Consider the following 12,775-nt stretch of genomic DNA (forward strand, 5'->3'; position numbering starts at 1 on the left):
TCTATCCAACTGTCAAGTGAGCGCCGTTGCAAACTTTCCAAGCATCGCAGAGAAATAAAATGTGAATTAGGTGCATTTTCTATCAGCTGGGAAAGTGAATAAATCGGCTTCCTGAACATCACTAAATAAATAAATACATCCATGAGTAAAATGGAAAGAATCTTTGAAGTATAAATTAGTATCGATTAGTTTGTGGTAAGTTGCTTGTCCAGGTCTGGCCGGAATCCAACAAGTAAACACAGTTGTAGCACCTTCCTTTGGCCAATATACCCAGCTGCAGCCTGCGGAACGGGGCGGGGCTACAGATTGAACCTGTAATCCCGCCCATTGATGATTTCATTGGTTTAGAGGTGGAACCAGGGCGGGGCTACAGATCGAACCTGTAATCTAAACTGAGAATCCTCTATGGTTGGAAATGAGGGAAGTAGTGGTTTGGTAGTTATTCAATTTAGTTTCCTACCATACAAATATTCACAAACACCCTGCTGCATGGAAGTGAAGTCAATAACACCAGCAATTTAAATAAAATGTTTTTATGGTGAAATATATTTATTACCTTTTTGATTTTTTTCAACTGACAAAGACAGTACAATTCACACTACTGTAAGTGTGTGTGTGTGTGTGTGTGTGTGTGTGTAGAGAGAGAGAGAGAGAACATTGCTTTTCACTCACTACAGTACTCACTATTCAAATCATCACAATGCACAACCGACAAGCATAGTTAACATCAGTGCTATCATTACTGGCTCGCTAGCTGCTAACTTTAGCTACAGATCGAACTCCCGCCCATTGATGATTTCATTGGTTTAGCCGTCGACCTTTAGCCCCTCCCCGATCTGTAGCCCCGCCCCCATCTGTAGCCCCGCCCCGTTCTGCGGGCTGCGGCTGGGTGCTTCTCGACCAGCCGGCCAAAGATTACTGCAATAACTCTTAGCACTTCAACCAAAGATATCTTCACGAGGAATGCTGGATTTAAACAAAACACATGAATCCCATGGGAGATTCCCAAAAAAGGAGCAAAAGGCAGCAGATAAGAGTCAGACTGATGGATCGCTTACACCGCACCGGCTTTACTGAAGGACATCCATCATAAAATGCTAATACATGGAAAGCTGCATGCTTTTAATAGTGTGAGACTACTGAATCAACTTGGCTCAGGGAGGAAGATAAATGTAGTGTACATCTCTCTCTCTCTCTCTCTGGTTCTATCTTTAGTTTGGTCTTTTGGGTCCAGGGTCTGTTGGGAGAGTTGGCAGGGAACTTGGTAATCCCCCATGCACCCAGCCTCTGGTTATTTATACACACACACACACACACACACACTCACATACAAACACTCACTCACGGTCAGTCTGGTGTGTTTAATTATATTAGAAACTCTTCTTTAGTCATGTACTGATATGGATGTTTGACTCGATTACTGATCATTCTCCATTTGTTGTTTCCAATGTGTGTGTGTGTGTGTGTGTGTGTCCAGGTATGCTGACCATCACAGACTTCATCAACATCCTCCATCGTTACTACAAGTCTCCTCTGGTGAGCTGAGCTGCCTCATGCAACACGCTTTTCTGACAAATCACTTCTTTGATCAGCTTTGATCAGTGAGAAGAGCTGAGTGTGTTCAGTATCTGATGCTTCAGAGGTGATGCTAAGCTAGCTGGCATCCTCCACTGAACAGTCAGCATTATTTGTCCCTCAGGAGGAGTTATCTGTGGGGCTATGACCTCAGCTGCTTGGTAGTTGTTTGTAAATTCGGTGGTCTAGGGCAGTAAGGCTCTCGACGTGGGGTCCGGGGACCACCAGGGGTCCTTGAGGGGGTTCCAGGGGGTCCCCAGCAAACTGATGAATTGTTAAACTTCCAACATTATTTAATTTACAAGAAGTCAACACAGTTAGAGAATGTAGAACAATGACTGTTTTGATCACAGTTTCTCGGTTATCTCTCTGCCTACAATGCAGATAGTCATGGAATTCTGGGCAAAATCATATCTGACAATAAAAAATATTCTCAGATTTGGGTCTGAGAGACAAAATCTCATCAAATGGGGGGTCTGTGGCTCTAATGTGGACTAAATTAGTGGTCCTGGATATGAAACAGGTTGAGAATCACTGATCTAGGGAATTGACCATTTGCAAAATAATGATTGACAGTTCTCTCTCCGACAGTTCCCACAGAGCCTCCGACCGCACTGAGAGTTTTGGCTCAGAAGTACAAAAGTATGGCTTTTGTTGCAGCGGTTTGATTTTAGATATGTCATAAAGTGACATGTCTAAAGGAACACACATGTGATGTGCTGTGCAGGATCTGAGATGTTGTTTGTCTCCAGGTCCAGATCTATGAGCTGGAGGAACACAAGATCGAGACGTGGAGAGGTCAGTCCAGAGTGTTGAAGGTGTAAATGAGACTATATCATGAATAATTGATTTATTTATATAAACATAATCTACAGTAGATGTTATTGGAGCTCAGTTGTTGTGTTGACTTGTTTTCTCCTGTCCTGTCTGCAGAGATTTATCTCCACTGCGCCAACTCTCTGATCAGCATCACTCCTGACTCCAGGTGAAGCCAGCTTCCATGATGCTAGAATTTATAACCTCCTCCTCTCCTCTCCTCCTCTCCTCTCCTCTCCTCTCCTCGTCTCCTGTCCTCTCCTCTCTCCTCTCCTCCTCTCCTTTCCTCTCCTCATCTCCTCTCCTCGTCTCCTCTCGGGACACACAAACACACAAACCGCTCTCCAATTATAGTAGTGGGATTACAGTTGCACTTACTTGCTTTAACACACACACACACACACACACACACACACTAACAAGAAGACATTTCGTTTACTGTCCTCACCGCATAGGATTTCTGGGTAATGTAGTCTATTCAATTCAAAAAATTCAAAATTCAATTCAAAAATCAAAATTCTTGCTGCCAAGAACACAAGCAATACATTATTCATTATATATGCAGTATATATATATTTTCAGGTGGTAACAATGTGAGACACAGGGGCCTAAATATTCTCCTGGCAACAAGATGTTCCTATAAAACTAAAGCAACAATGCTGTGGCAATTTATTGGGCAACATTGCCCATTAAGTTGCCCCAAAAGTTGTAGTTGTGTCATTGAATTTGTGACCAAACCTCATGAACCCTTCACTCATTTAACTTTACAGGAGAGCCACTTTACATCAAAAAAGGTTTAATCAAAATGCACATTGTTTCGATTAAATAATTTAAACAAAATTGTTGGTAACACTTTATAATAACCATCATTAATAAATGGTAAATTGATAGTTAATTAAACTTTAGTTAATAGTTATTTTACTGTTAACAAACAATGAAATGATCATTAATAATGTTTACTAATTATTAGTAATGCTATAATTTATGTTATTTTATCATTAGTTTGTGTAATATAAAATCATTTGTTTATAAATTATATATTGTATCATAGCTGATAAGAGACGGTAAAAAGGGTAAAAAGCTATGATACAATATATCATTTATAAACAAATGATTTTATATTACACAAACGAATGATAAAATAACATAAATTGTAGCATTACTAATAATTAGTAAACATTATTAATGATCATTTCATTGTTTGTTAACAGTAAAATAACTATTAACTAAAGTTTAATTAACTATCAATTTACCATTTATTAATGATGGTTATTATAAAGTGTTACCAAATTATTTAGTCACTGTATTAATTTATAATCGTTGCTGTTAGGTGAAAACGCTGTAACCCCAATTTTGGTAATTTTCATGTTTTATCTTCAGTTGAAGGATTGCATGTTCCTCTATGGGCTGAGAACATGTATTTATGAAACTTTTTCAAAACTAATTGGATAAACTCCAAAATGCATCGTCGTCAAGCTAAAACCAAGGCTGTTTTTCTAAATTCCTGAAAAGTTGACATTTTGTTATAGATACAAGGTTTTCATCCGACAACGGTGTTACGCAATATACTGTTCTAAAGCCCTGAATACAGAAATAATCTACGGAAAAAAATAAATAAAAATGTCTCACACAATGTGCCTGTTTTTAAAAGAATGTCTCTCAAACATCTTTCATCCTTTTCAAATTTCCTTTAATAAAATAAAATCAAGAGTAAACAAACTGGTTCACAACAATCATGTTGACGGATATGTGGGAACAGAGAGGCAAACCACACACACATTTTTTGGGAATGTCATAAATTACACTCATTTTGGGAAAATGTGCATGTTACAATTAAAGACATTCTGGGATATGCAATAACGAAGGAATGCAAAGTTATGTACCTTGGAAATATAAATGATTGTGTCATTGGCAATGATAGATATTTAACCAAGATATTATTGATCACAAGCAAGAAGGCAATAACAAGAAATTGGTATAAGACTGAACCCCCTACTAGGGCTGGGCGATATGGACCAAAAATCATATCTCGGTATTTTTAGGCTGAATGACGATACACGATATATATCTCTGTATTTTCTACGAAGTGGGCTAAATGTTCAGTTGTAAGTAGGTCTGGGCGATATGGACAAAATCAAATATCACAATATTTTTGACCAAATACCTCAATATCAATATTGACAGTATTGTAGGGATGACTATTGGTGCTTTCACAAAATATTTACACAATGATATTTTTGATAAATAATCATCAGTAATGTGGATATAATGACTAAGTGGGTAAAGGCAAATAATAGAACAGCTAGAACAGTCTGGTAAGTTCAGAAAATGACATCACTTTACTGTAATGCAGCCTTTAAAACCAGGAAAAGACACTTATGCCATATCACGATATTACCATATCCAAAATCTAAGACGATATCTAGTCTCATATCACGATATCGATATAATATTGATATATCGCCCAGCCCTACCCCCTACTATAGAACAATGGTTAGAAATTTATACTATGGAAAAAATGACCTATCAGCTTAGAGTGAGAGAAAATGTTTTTGTTAGTAAATGGAAGAAATGGATGATTTATGACACAGTGGAAAATGCTTATGGACTAACTTATATATAGGCTAAATTTCAAGATACTGGATTTGTAGATGCCCTTCTTCCATAATGGACACTTGTAACCATGGCTGTTTTGTTTTTGTTTTCTCTTTATTTTGTTTGCTTCTGTTTTCTTTTTCTATCTTTCTGGTTGTAAAAAAAAAAAAAGTCATAAGTCAACATACACAATACTTTTGGTTGTATGCACAAACGAAAGCTCAAATAAATATTAAAGTTTCCAAAAAAAAAAAATCATAATCCTAACTCCGTCCTCTCCCCAGTCTGTTCGACGCCATCTATTCCCTGCTGAAGAACAAGATCCACCGGCTGCCGGTGATCGACCCGGAGTCGGGGAACGTTCTCCACATCCTCACTCACAAACGCATCCTCAAGTTCCTCCACATCTTTGTAAGAGACAATCTGATCTGAGACCTGAGGACAGGTGGAGCCTGGACATTTCTCTGCGCTCGACATCGACTCAAATTCCCGCTACATGTAAACACACTCTGTGAGTCCGTTCCATTCTTCATCTGGTTTAAAATTCTCTGGAAATTTTATCCAAATTAAAAAAACAAAATGGATCAAACACCAGGCTCCATCTGTGCTCTTTAGTTCACAATAAGATTCATTTCCTCTTAATTTGAATTAAACTGAATGAGAAAGTTTGAAGTGAAGATGTAGGTTAATAAGATTCCATTCTATTCTATTCATATTCATATTCTATTCAATGTTCATTCACATTGTATGTTATATATATTATTGTATTCTACTGGTTTTATCCTGTTGTATTAGGCTATTTTCTGCTCTGTTCTCTTCTTTTCTCTTTTCTTTTTTTCTATTCTATTCTATTCTATTCTATTCTATTCTATTCTATTCCCCTGTCTTCTAGGGAGCTATGATTCCTAAGCCCAGGTTTCTGCAGAAGCGGATCAGCGATGTGGCGATCGGCACTTTCAAACAGATCGCGACGGTCCAGGAGTCCGCCTCCGTCTACGACGCTCTGTCCGTCTTCGTGGAGCGAAGAGTGTCCGCTCTGCCTGTGGTCAACGAGCAAGGTAGACAGCAGGGTCGGGTACCGAAACCCGGGACCGCTACGGCACCGGTTCCTTGACCGACTTGCGTTGGCATTCCGACGTTTAAAGGAGGCGGAAGTTTTGTAGGCGAAAATAACTCTACATTAAAAACATATCGGAACCTGGCCAAAAAGTCACAGCCATGGCAGATAATATCCAAAAGGACGGGGATACCAAGTTAGAAAAATTATATTGCGTTATTTACATATTCAGAAGAAGCCTAGATAGCGTCATTGTTGAATTATTTCAGCTGCTTTGAACGATGTTAAGACCTAAAGCATTAACTTGGCACATTATTCATGTCATTAGTAAATCTATCTACACCATTTAAAACGGACTATATACAGAAAACGAACCCATAGGCTGTTGGAATTGTTTAATAAACTGCTGGTGTCTAATGTCTCCGTAGCATTTTGATATATGATATAATTCCTTTTGGAAGATAAATGTTGGTCTCACAGAAGAAATCTAACAATTGCAGCTGCCACATTAGTTTGAATGTAAAGTGAAGCTTCATGTTTTTACTGGACAGGCGCTGCCTCTGGGGCTCTATATGTACAGATATCACCACATTTTAATAAATATAAATGTATTGAAATGGCCTGGTAACTGATGAATTGACTTGCATCAATTTATATAATGATCATATTTATTTATCACTTTTCAGAGAAATGTTCTCTGGTTAGTATCTATATTATTTGTTAATGTTAATATTGATGTGAAAACTTCGGATCTAAACATTGATTGAGAAACAAGAACCGCCCCCTTCTCCTATGAGAAAGATGATTAGCCGAATTAAAAACTGATTGACAACTGGTTCAGGCAGCATATTGGTGAAATTCGTTTTTGATTGACAGAAGATTGTAAGCCTCTGATTGGCCCTCTCAAAGTCTCCGGTCTGCAGAGACACCCTCGTCAATGTCACATTATGGTCGCTTAGCCAATCAGATAAAAGAAGACGCGGGTCGTAAAAGTTTTCACTACCGATAACGTCCGGTTCACACAAACTGTCAGTTATTTGTTAACATGTAACATGTGAAAAGTATATGAAAAGTAATTAAGGACAAATGGGTTTAGTTCATAAAATAACTAGAATGTACATAGAAAGCAGATACATAGAGCAAAAACAGTAGTACAAAAGCCATACTTCAAAAATATCAAACATACATGTATATCTTATATATAAGGATAAACATAATATCAGATACAACATCCCAGTCCTGGTCTTAAACCCTTCTTTAAAAAGTCAGCTAGATCAAATCACAATAAGGAAAAAAATCCCAATAAGGAAAAAATTACAACGAAAACACACAATACAGATATGTGTGTCAGCGTCTAGAAAAATACCCATATATGTAGGGAAGAGCCATCATGATACTACCACCATTTTTGTTTTTTTATTTTAGAGAAAATGTTTGATCTCATACTCTTGGTTCAGACCTCTAGGTGTGAGAGTCTGGAGAGTGAAAATGTAAAAACTTTCTCTTTGGAGTAAGAGGGGATTTAGATCACCTCCTCTTCTCGGGGATTCTAACGTGCTCGATGCCAATGTATCTGAGATCTGTGATTTGCCTCTCTGAAATGCACTGCCACCGGGTTGGTCCAGTATTTTTGGATGTTTATCACCCTGGGCGGTTTGGATGGTTAACCACACCTGCCATCATAGAGCCTGTCAGCCTATGGGTGTGCATGATGTATAAATATGGGTGTGGTTTCCATTTTTTTTTTTTTTTTTTTTTTTTTTTTAAACTTATTTTTTTATTTGGGTATTTCTCACATCCCCTTTTACATCAAAAATATTTCAACATAGGTTGACAGTTTCCTTTACAAGGGGGTTACAATTGAGATAATGAAAATAATAATAATAACAATACTGAAAATAACTAAAGTAAATAACACAAACATATCAAAACAAAACTAAACATGGGTTATATACAAGTTCACCTTAAATAGACACACATATTCAGTCCAATATACAGAAAGATATCCATATTATTTATCTAAAAATAAAAGTATATGGTCGTTCCATTATCAATCCCAATGGTCCCCTATTGCCTCCATTAATGGTGTCCATCTTTCTATAAAAATGTCCCTCTGTAATCTTAGCATATATGTAATTTTTTCCATTGTATAAAGGTTTCTTAGAATTGTTAACCACTCATCATAGATGGGGGGGGGGGTCCTTTTTAAGCCATCTTATTGTAATTGCTTTCTTTGCTGCTATTAGTAATATCTGTAAGAGATACATCCTTTTCCTACTATGAATTACATCCGGTTTCATCCCAAGAATTGTTATCAGAGGGTCTCTTACCAATTCAACATCTAATACTTTGTTCACAGTAGTAAAAATTGATTTCGTGGTTTCCATTTTTGACATTCTGTTAAACTTTTGTGGCATGGCGCGAGTGTGCAGGCCTTCTTTCATTGACACTTTCAATTACTCCTTCAACTCGAATAACTAGAATGTCACAATAAGTAGCAAATGTTGATGATGTCAGGGAAGCAGACTTGGTTATATCTGGGCAAAAGAACTGCTTAAGTAGAAGAATTTGTAGAAGAGTAGATGTCTAGAACTTTGTACTTGGTATTTCTTTTGCTGTTATTTATTAGTATTGTAACTGTTATTTACTGTTAAATTATTGTAGTTGACTTAGGTTTTATTGTTTTTTTATTAATAGATTGTTCAATTTCTTTGCGTTTGCAGGCAACCAGCTCTCTGTTTCTCACCTGGTTGGTTTATATTTATAGACTTTATTAAGTAACAGACAAATCTCCAATGTTCCTCCATGACACAGCTGGCTGGTAGGCAAGTGTTCAAAAAGTCACTGAAAGCTGCCAGAAGACATCATACGTACGGAGCCCGGGAGCGGCCACTGGGAGAGAAAAAAAGTTCTATTGAGTCCACGATTTACTGTAACGTGCGTCACGTTTTAGTTCATTCGTGCGCACGAGATACAATTCGTTCCCTCGATTTCGTTAAACTGTGCAGTTTAGGAAAAAATGCAACTTAAAAAGAACCTTTTAGGTATTGCAGATAGGCCTAGTAAGGATTTGGTATGTTAATATCCATTGTCTGTTTACACTGAATAGGCAAATCCCCCAAATATTGCAACATATTTAGCCACTTAACCTTCAGGCCATGTAAACACAATCAGGTGCTGCATCACACCCAGGACAGGCCACATTTAAACATGATCACCAATATGTGACTGACTCTTTACAAGCTCGTGAAGAGCGGTTGATTTTTTTGGGCGATTTTTGTCATTTTATTTTGCTAATTTAATGGTCTAATTTAATGGTAAATAATTAACCTGTAAAGCGCAATTCAAAGCGTGCGTGAATAGGAACCGGCAGTTGGAGTCGGGCCATATTTTGCACGTTCTTGTTGCACTGATTTCCCACGAGTCTTTTCACAAAACAGAGCAGTGAGCGACTAAATGACAATGAAGCCGTCTTTAGTGGTTGCCGTCCGATCAATTGGTTCTGAAAAGCAACGTCAATCCATAAATCATATTTGAGAACTAGACCAAAAGCTGTATGTGCAGTTGTGCACCCTGATCATTTAATAGCATCATATGTTGTCTTTTTCAAACAGTGTCGGAGCTGTTCAGCCTGTCTGGACTCGTTTGCAAAGACGGCAAATTACTTCCTTTAGGTCCTTCGGTTTGCCAGTTTCGTCCGGGTTAAAACCAAAATAATCCCAAATTTTGTATATTTTGTAGCTCTTCCATGATTGTTCGCTGAAGATGGCGTGTGGGGAGGTGGGGGGGCTCCCCCGCCCCCTGAGCACCGCACACACACCTGCGCCAATATATCAGCAATCGCCGGTTGATGGGCTGACGGTGGCCAGTTGGAAAATTTTAACATATCACCCAACCATAGTCCGGACTAACAAAAAGTTTGAGACTAAACTACAGTAGTTTCTCAGGACTCATTTTAATGTCCCTCTTCTGTCTGTCTGTCTCTCTGTCTGTCTGTCTCTCTCTCTGTCTGTCTGTCTGTCTGCTCTCCAGGTAAAGTGGTGGCGCTGTACTCCAGGTTTGATGTCATTGTAAGTTAATATCGCACATTCCACACTACTACAGCCATTTTATGGGGGGGCAGGAAGCAACGGGGCTTATGGGAAATGTAGTCTTAATGTGATGAAACACTAGAACTAACAATACCACTGGTGTGAGATAAAGGCGACCAATCGTCTCCACCATGGGCTTATTTGTTTATGGTAATTATACCGTAGGGCAGCAACATTAATTTTATAATTATACACTGAACTGAACGTTAAAATTTGTCAGCCTGGTTTTGAAAAGTCCTCCCCATATGACTAAAAATGTTATTGTTGTTATGTCTGTCATTAAGAACCTGGCAGCCCAGAAGAACTACAACAACCTGAACATGACGATGAGGGAGGCCATCAGCTCCAGAGCCTGCTGCATGGAGGGAGTCCTGAAGTGTTACCCCCACGAAACCCTGGAGACCATCATAGACCGCATCGCTGAGGCCGAGGTCACACACACACACACACACACACACATTCATATCATAAGACAGTGATTCTCAACCTTTTTCATATCGAGGACCCCTACTTTAGTCCACACTAGGGCCACGGGCCCCCATTTGATGAAATTCTGTCCCTCTGACCCAAATCTGAGAATATTTTTATTGTCAGATATGATTTTGTTCAGAATTCCATGACTATCTGTATTGCAGGTAGAGAGATAACAGTGAAACTATGATCAAAATTCATTCAAAGTCATTCTTCTACATTCTCTAATTGTGTTAACTTCTTGTAAAGTAAATAATGGTGAAGTTTAACAATTCATCAATTTGCTGCGGACCCCCTGGAATCCCCTCAAGGACCCCTGGTGGTCCTCGGACCCCATGTTGAGTCATAAGATGTATCGCTAAATGTATCACTACAGCAGAGGTAACATACCAGTACTCTGTCTTTATTAAAGCTTTTCCATTGTCGCTCTTTCCTGGGAAAAAATCCTCTGCCACACAGGAAGTGATGCGTTTTACGTTTCCGGTTTATTTGGAATCAACAGAAGAAGAAGAACTGGGTAGTTAGCATGAGCAGTGAGAGCCACCATGACTGAACAGACAGAGAGAAGAGAAACTCAAAGTGCAGCGACAGAAAATCCAAGCTCCGCCCACACTGTTTGATTGACAGGTGATCTGTGGGAAGAGCAGTGCAGAAACACCACAGTGAGGCTGAGGGACAAAGATGGAGACTAAATTTAAAAAAAGAAATTAAACAAGGATTTTGTGGATTAAAACTTTAAAAAAAATATATTTTATGATATGACCCTAACCTAAGCACAGAAGTAAACAGAAACTGGTGAAAATACAGTCCTGACCTTAAAGGAATAGTTCACCCAAAAATGAAAATTCAGTCATTATCTTCTCACCCCCATATGAATTTAATTGTTTAATTTAATTGTCTCCTCTCCTCTCTCCTCTCTCCTCTCCTCTCCTCCCCTCTCCCCTCTCCTCTCCTCTCCTCTCCTCTCCTTGTCTCCTCTCCTCCTCTCCTCTCCTTGTCTCCTCTCCTCCTCCCCTCCCCTCTCCTCTCCTCCATGGTGGGACACACAAACACACAAACCGCTCTCCAATTATAGTAGTGGGATATTTTCTGAACTCTTTTCTAAAGATCGGTTCCCGCTGACTTTTTTTTGGATAAGGCTGCGACAAAGTTGTGCGACAGAGTTTCAACTCTCATGGGGGTGAGTAGATAATGACAGAATTTTCATTTTTGGGTGAACTATTCCTTTAAGCCTATTGAAATGCTGTAAGCTGTAAGCTGTTCTTGCAAGACATTCCAAAAATATCAATGAGCTGAAACTGTTCTGTAAAGAGGAACGGTCCAGAACACCTCTTAACAACTGTCCAGGTCTGGTCAGCCACTAGAGGAAAAGTGTGGTTGAGGTTATTGCTGTTAAGGAGCTTCTACCAGCTCCTAAATCTAAAGGTTCACATACGTTTCCCATTCAATACTGTGAATAAGATCTCCAGTAAAGACATGAAAAAGTACAATTGTCCAGGTAAATCCCAAAGGTTCACAAACTCTTTCTCAGAACTGTATCTCGTCTTTTTCTCTCTTTCTTTTCATCCTCCTCTCTCAGGTCCATCATATGGTGTTGGATGGACTCAAGAAGCATTAATCAAATATAATTATAATGATGATAATGCAACTCCTGTCCTCTTCCTCTCTCAGGTCCATCGTCTGGTATTGGTTGACAGTGACGATGTGGTGAGAGGGATTGTCTCTCTGTCTGACCTCCTCCAGGCCCTGGTCCTCACCCCTGCAGGTATTGACGCACTTTTCTCCTAACTCGTCCCCTCCGTCCATCCCTTGCTCCCTCTCTCCGTCCCCTGGGTGTTCGTCCGCCTCCTCGTCCTCTGAGGCCTCCTGCTCCTACCAGCCATCCGCACTCCTCCTTCTCCTCTGAACCCTTGTGTTCCCACCCACCAGCCTCCTCTTCGTCCAACTTTTCCTCCTCCGAAAACCAATGAGGGACCCTCTCCTCCTCTTCTGGAATTTCCTGCTCTTAGGCCGCGGCCACACTGATCCGTTGTGTCTGTCCGTCTCCGTTCACCTCATTTCAGTGAGAGCTGTCCGTTGTCCGGGCAACGCTGATGGCGCGTCCGTCTTCGTCAGATTTCCGTCCCTTTTGACGGACAGAAAGTTCAACCCAGTTGAACTTTTTCTGGAC

At 39.4% G+C, this 12,775-nt stretch overlaps 1 protein-coding gene across 1 annotated transcript in view; it reads left to right on the forward strand.

The window, feature by feature from the left end:
• Nucleotides 1-12,393, forward strand: part of LOC139638052 (5'-AMP-activated protein kinase subunit gamma-1-like) — a 20,350-nt gene extending 7,957 nt beyond the window's left edge. The window contains exons 5-12 of the mRNA XM_071512074.1: nt 1,478-1,536; nt 2,328-2,373; nt 2,509-2,560; nt 5,271-5,397; nt 5,879-6,044; nt 10,076-10,113; nt 10,419-10,565; nt 12,277-12,393. Coding sequence (XP_071368175.1) covers nt 1,478-1,536; nt 2,328-2,373; nt 2,509-2,560; nt 5,271-5,397; nt 5,879-6,044; nt 10,076-10,113; nt 10,419-10,565; nt 12,277-12,393 — 752 coding nt within the window. The remainder of the gene's footprint in view (nt 1-1,477; nt 1,537-2,327; nt 2,374-2,508; nt 2,561-5,270; nt 5,398-5,878; nt 6,045-10,075; nt 10,114-10,418; nt 10,566-12,276) is intronic.
• The last annotated feature ends 382 nt before the right edge of the window (nt 12,394-12,775 follow it).

The sequence above is a fragment of the Centroberyx affinis genome, unplaced genomic scaffold (assembly GCF_046629955.1).
Source record: "Centroberyx affinis isolate AG114_WGS23_722 - 3 ecotype Tasmania unplaced genomic scaffold, CSIRO-AGI_Caff_v1 ptg006065l_1, whole genome shotgun sequence".
NCBI lineage: Eukaryota > Metazoa > Chordata > Actinopteri > Beryciformes > Berycidae > Centroberyx > Centroberyx affinis.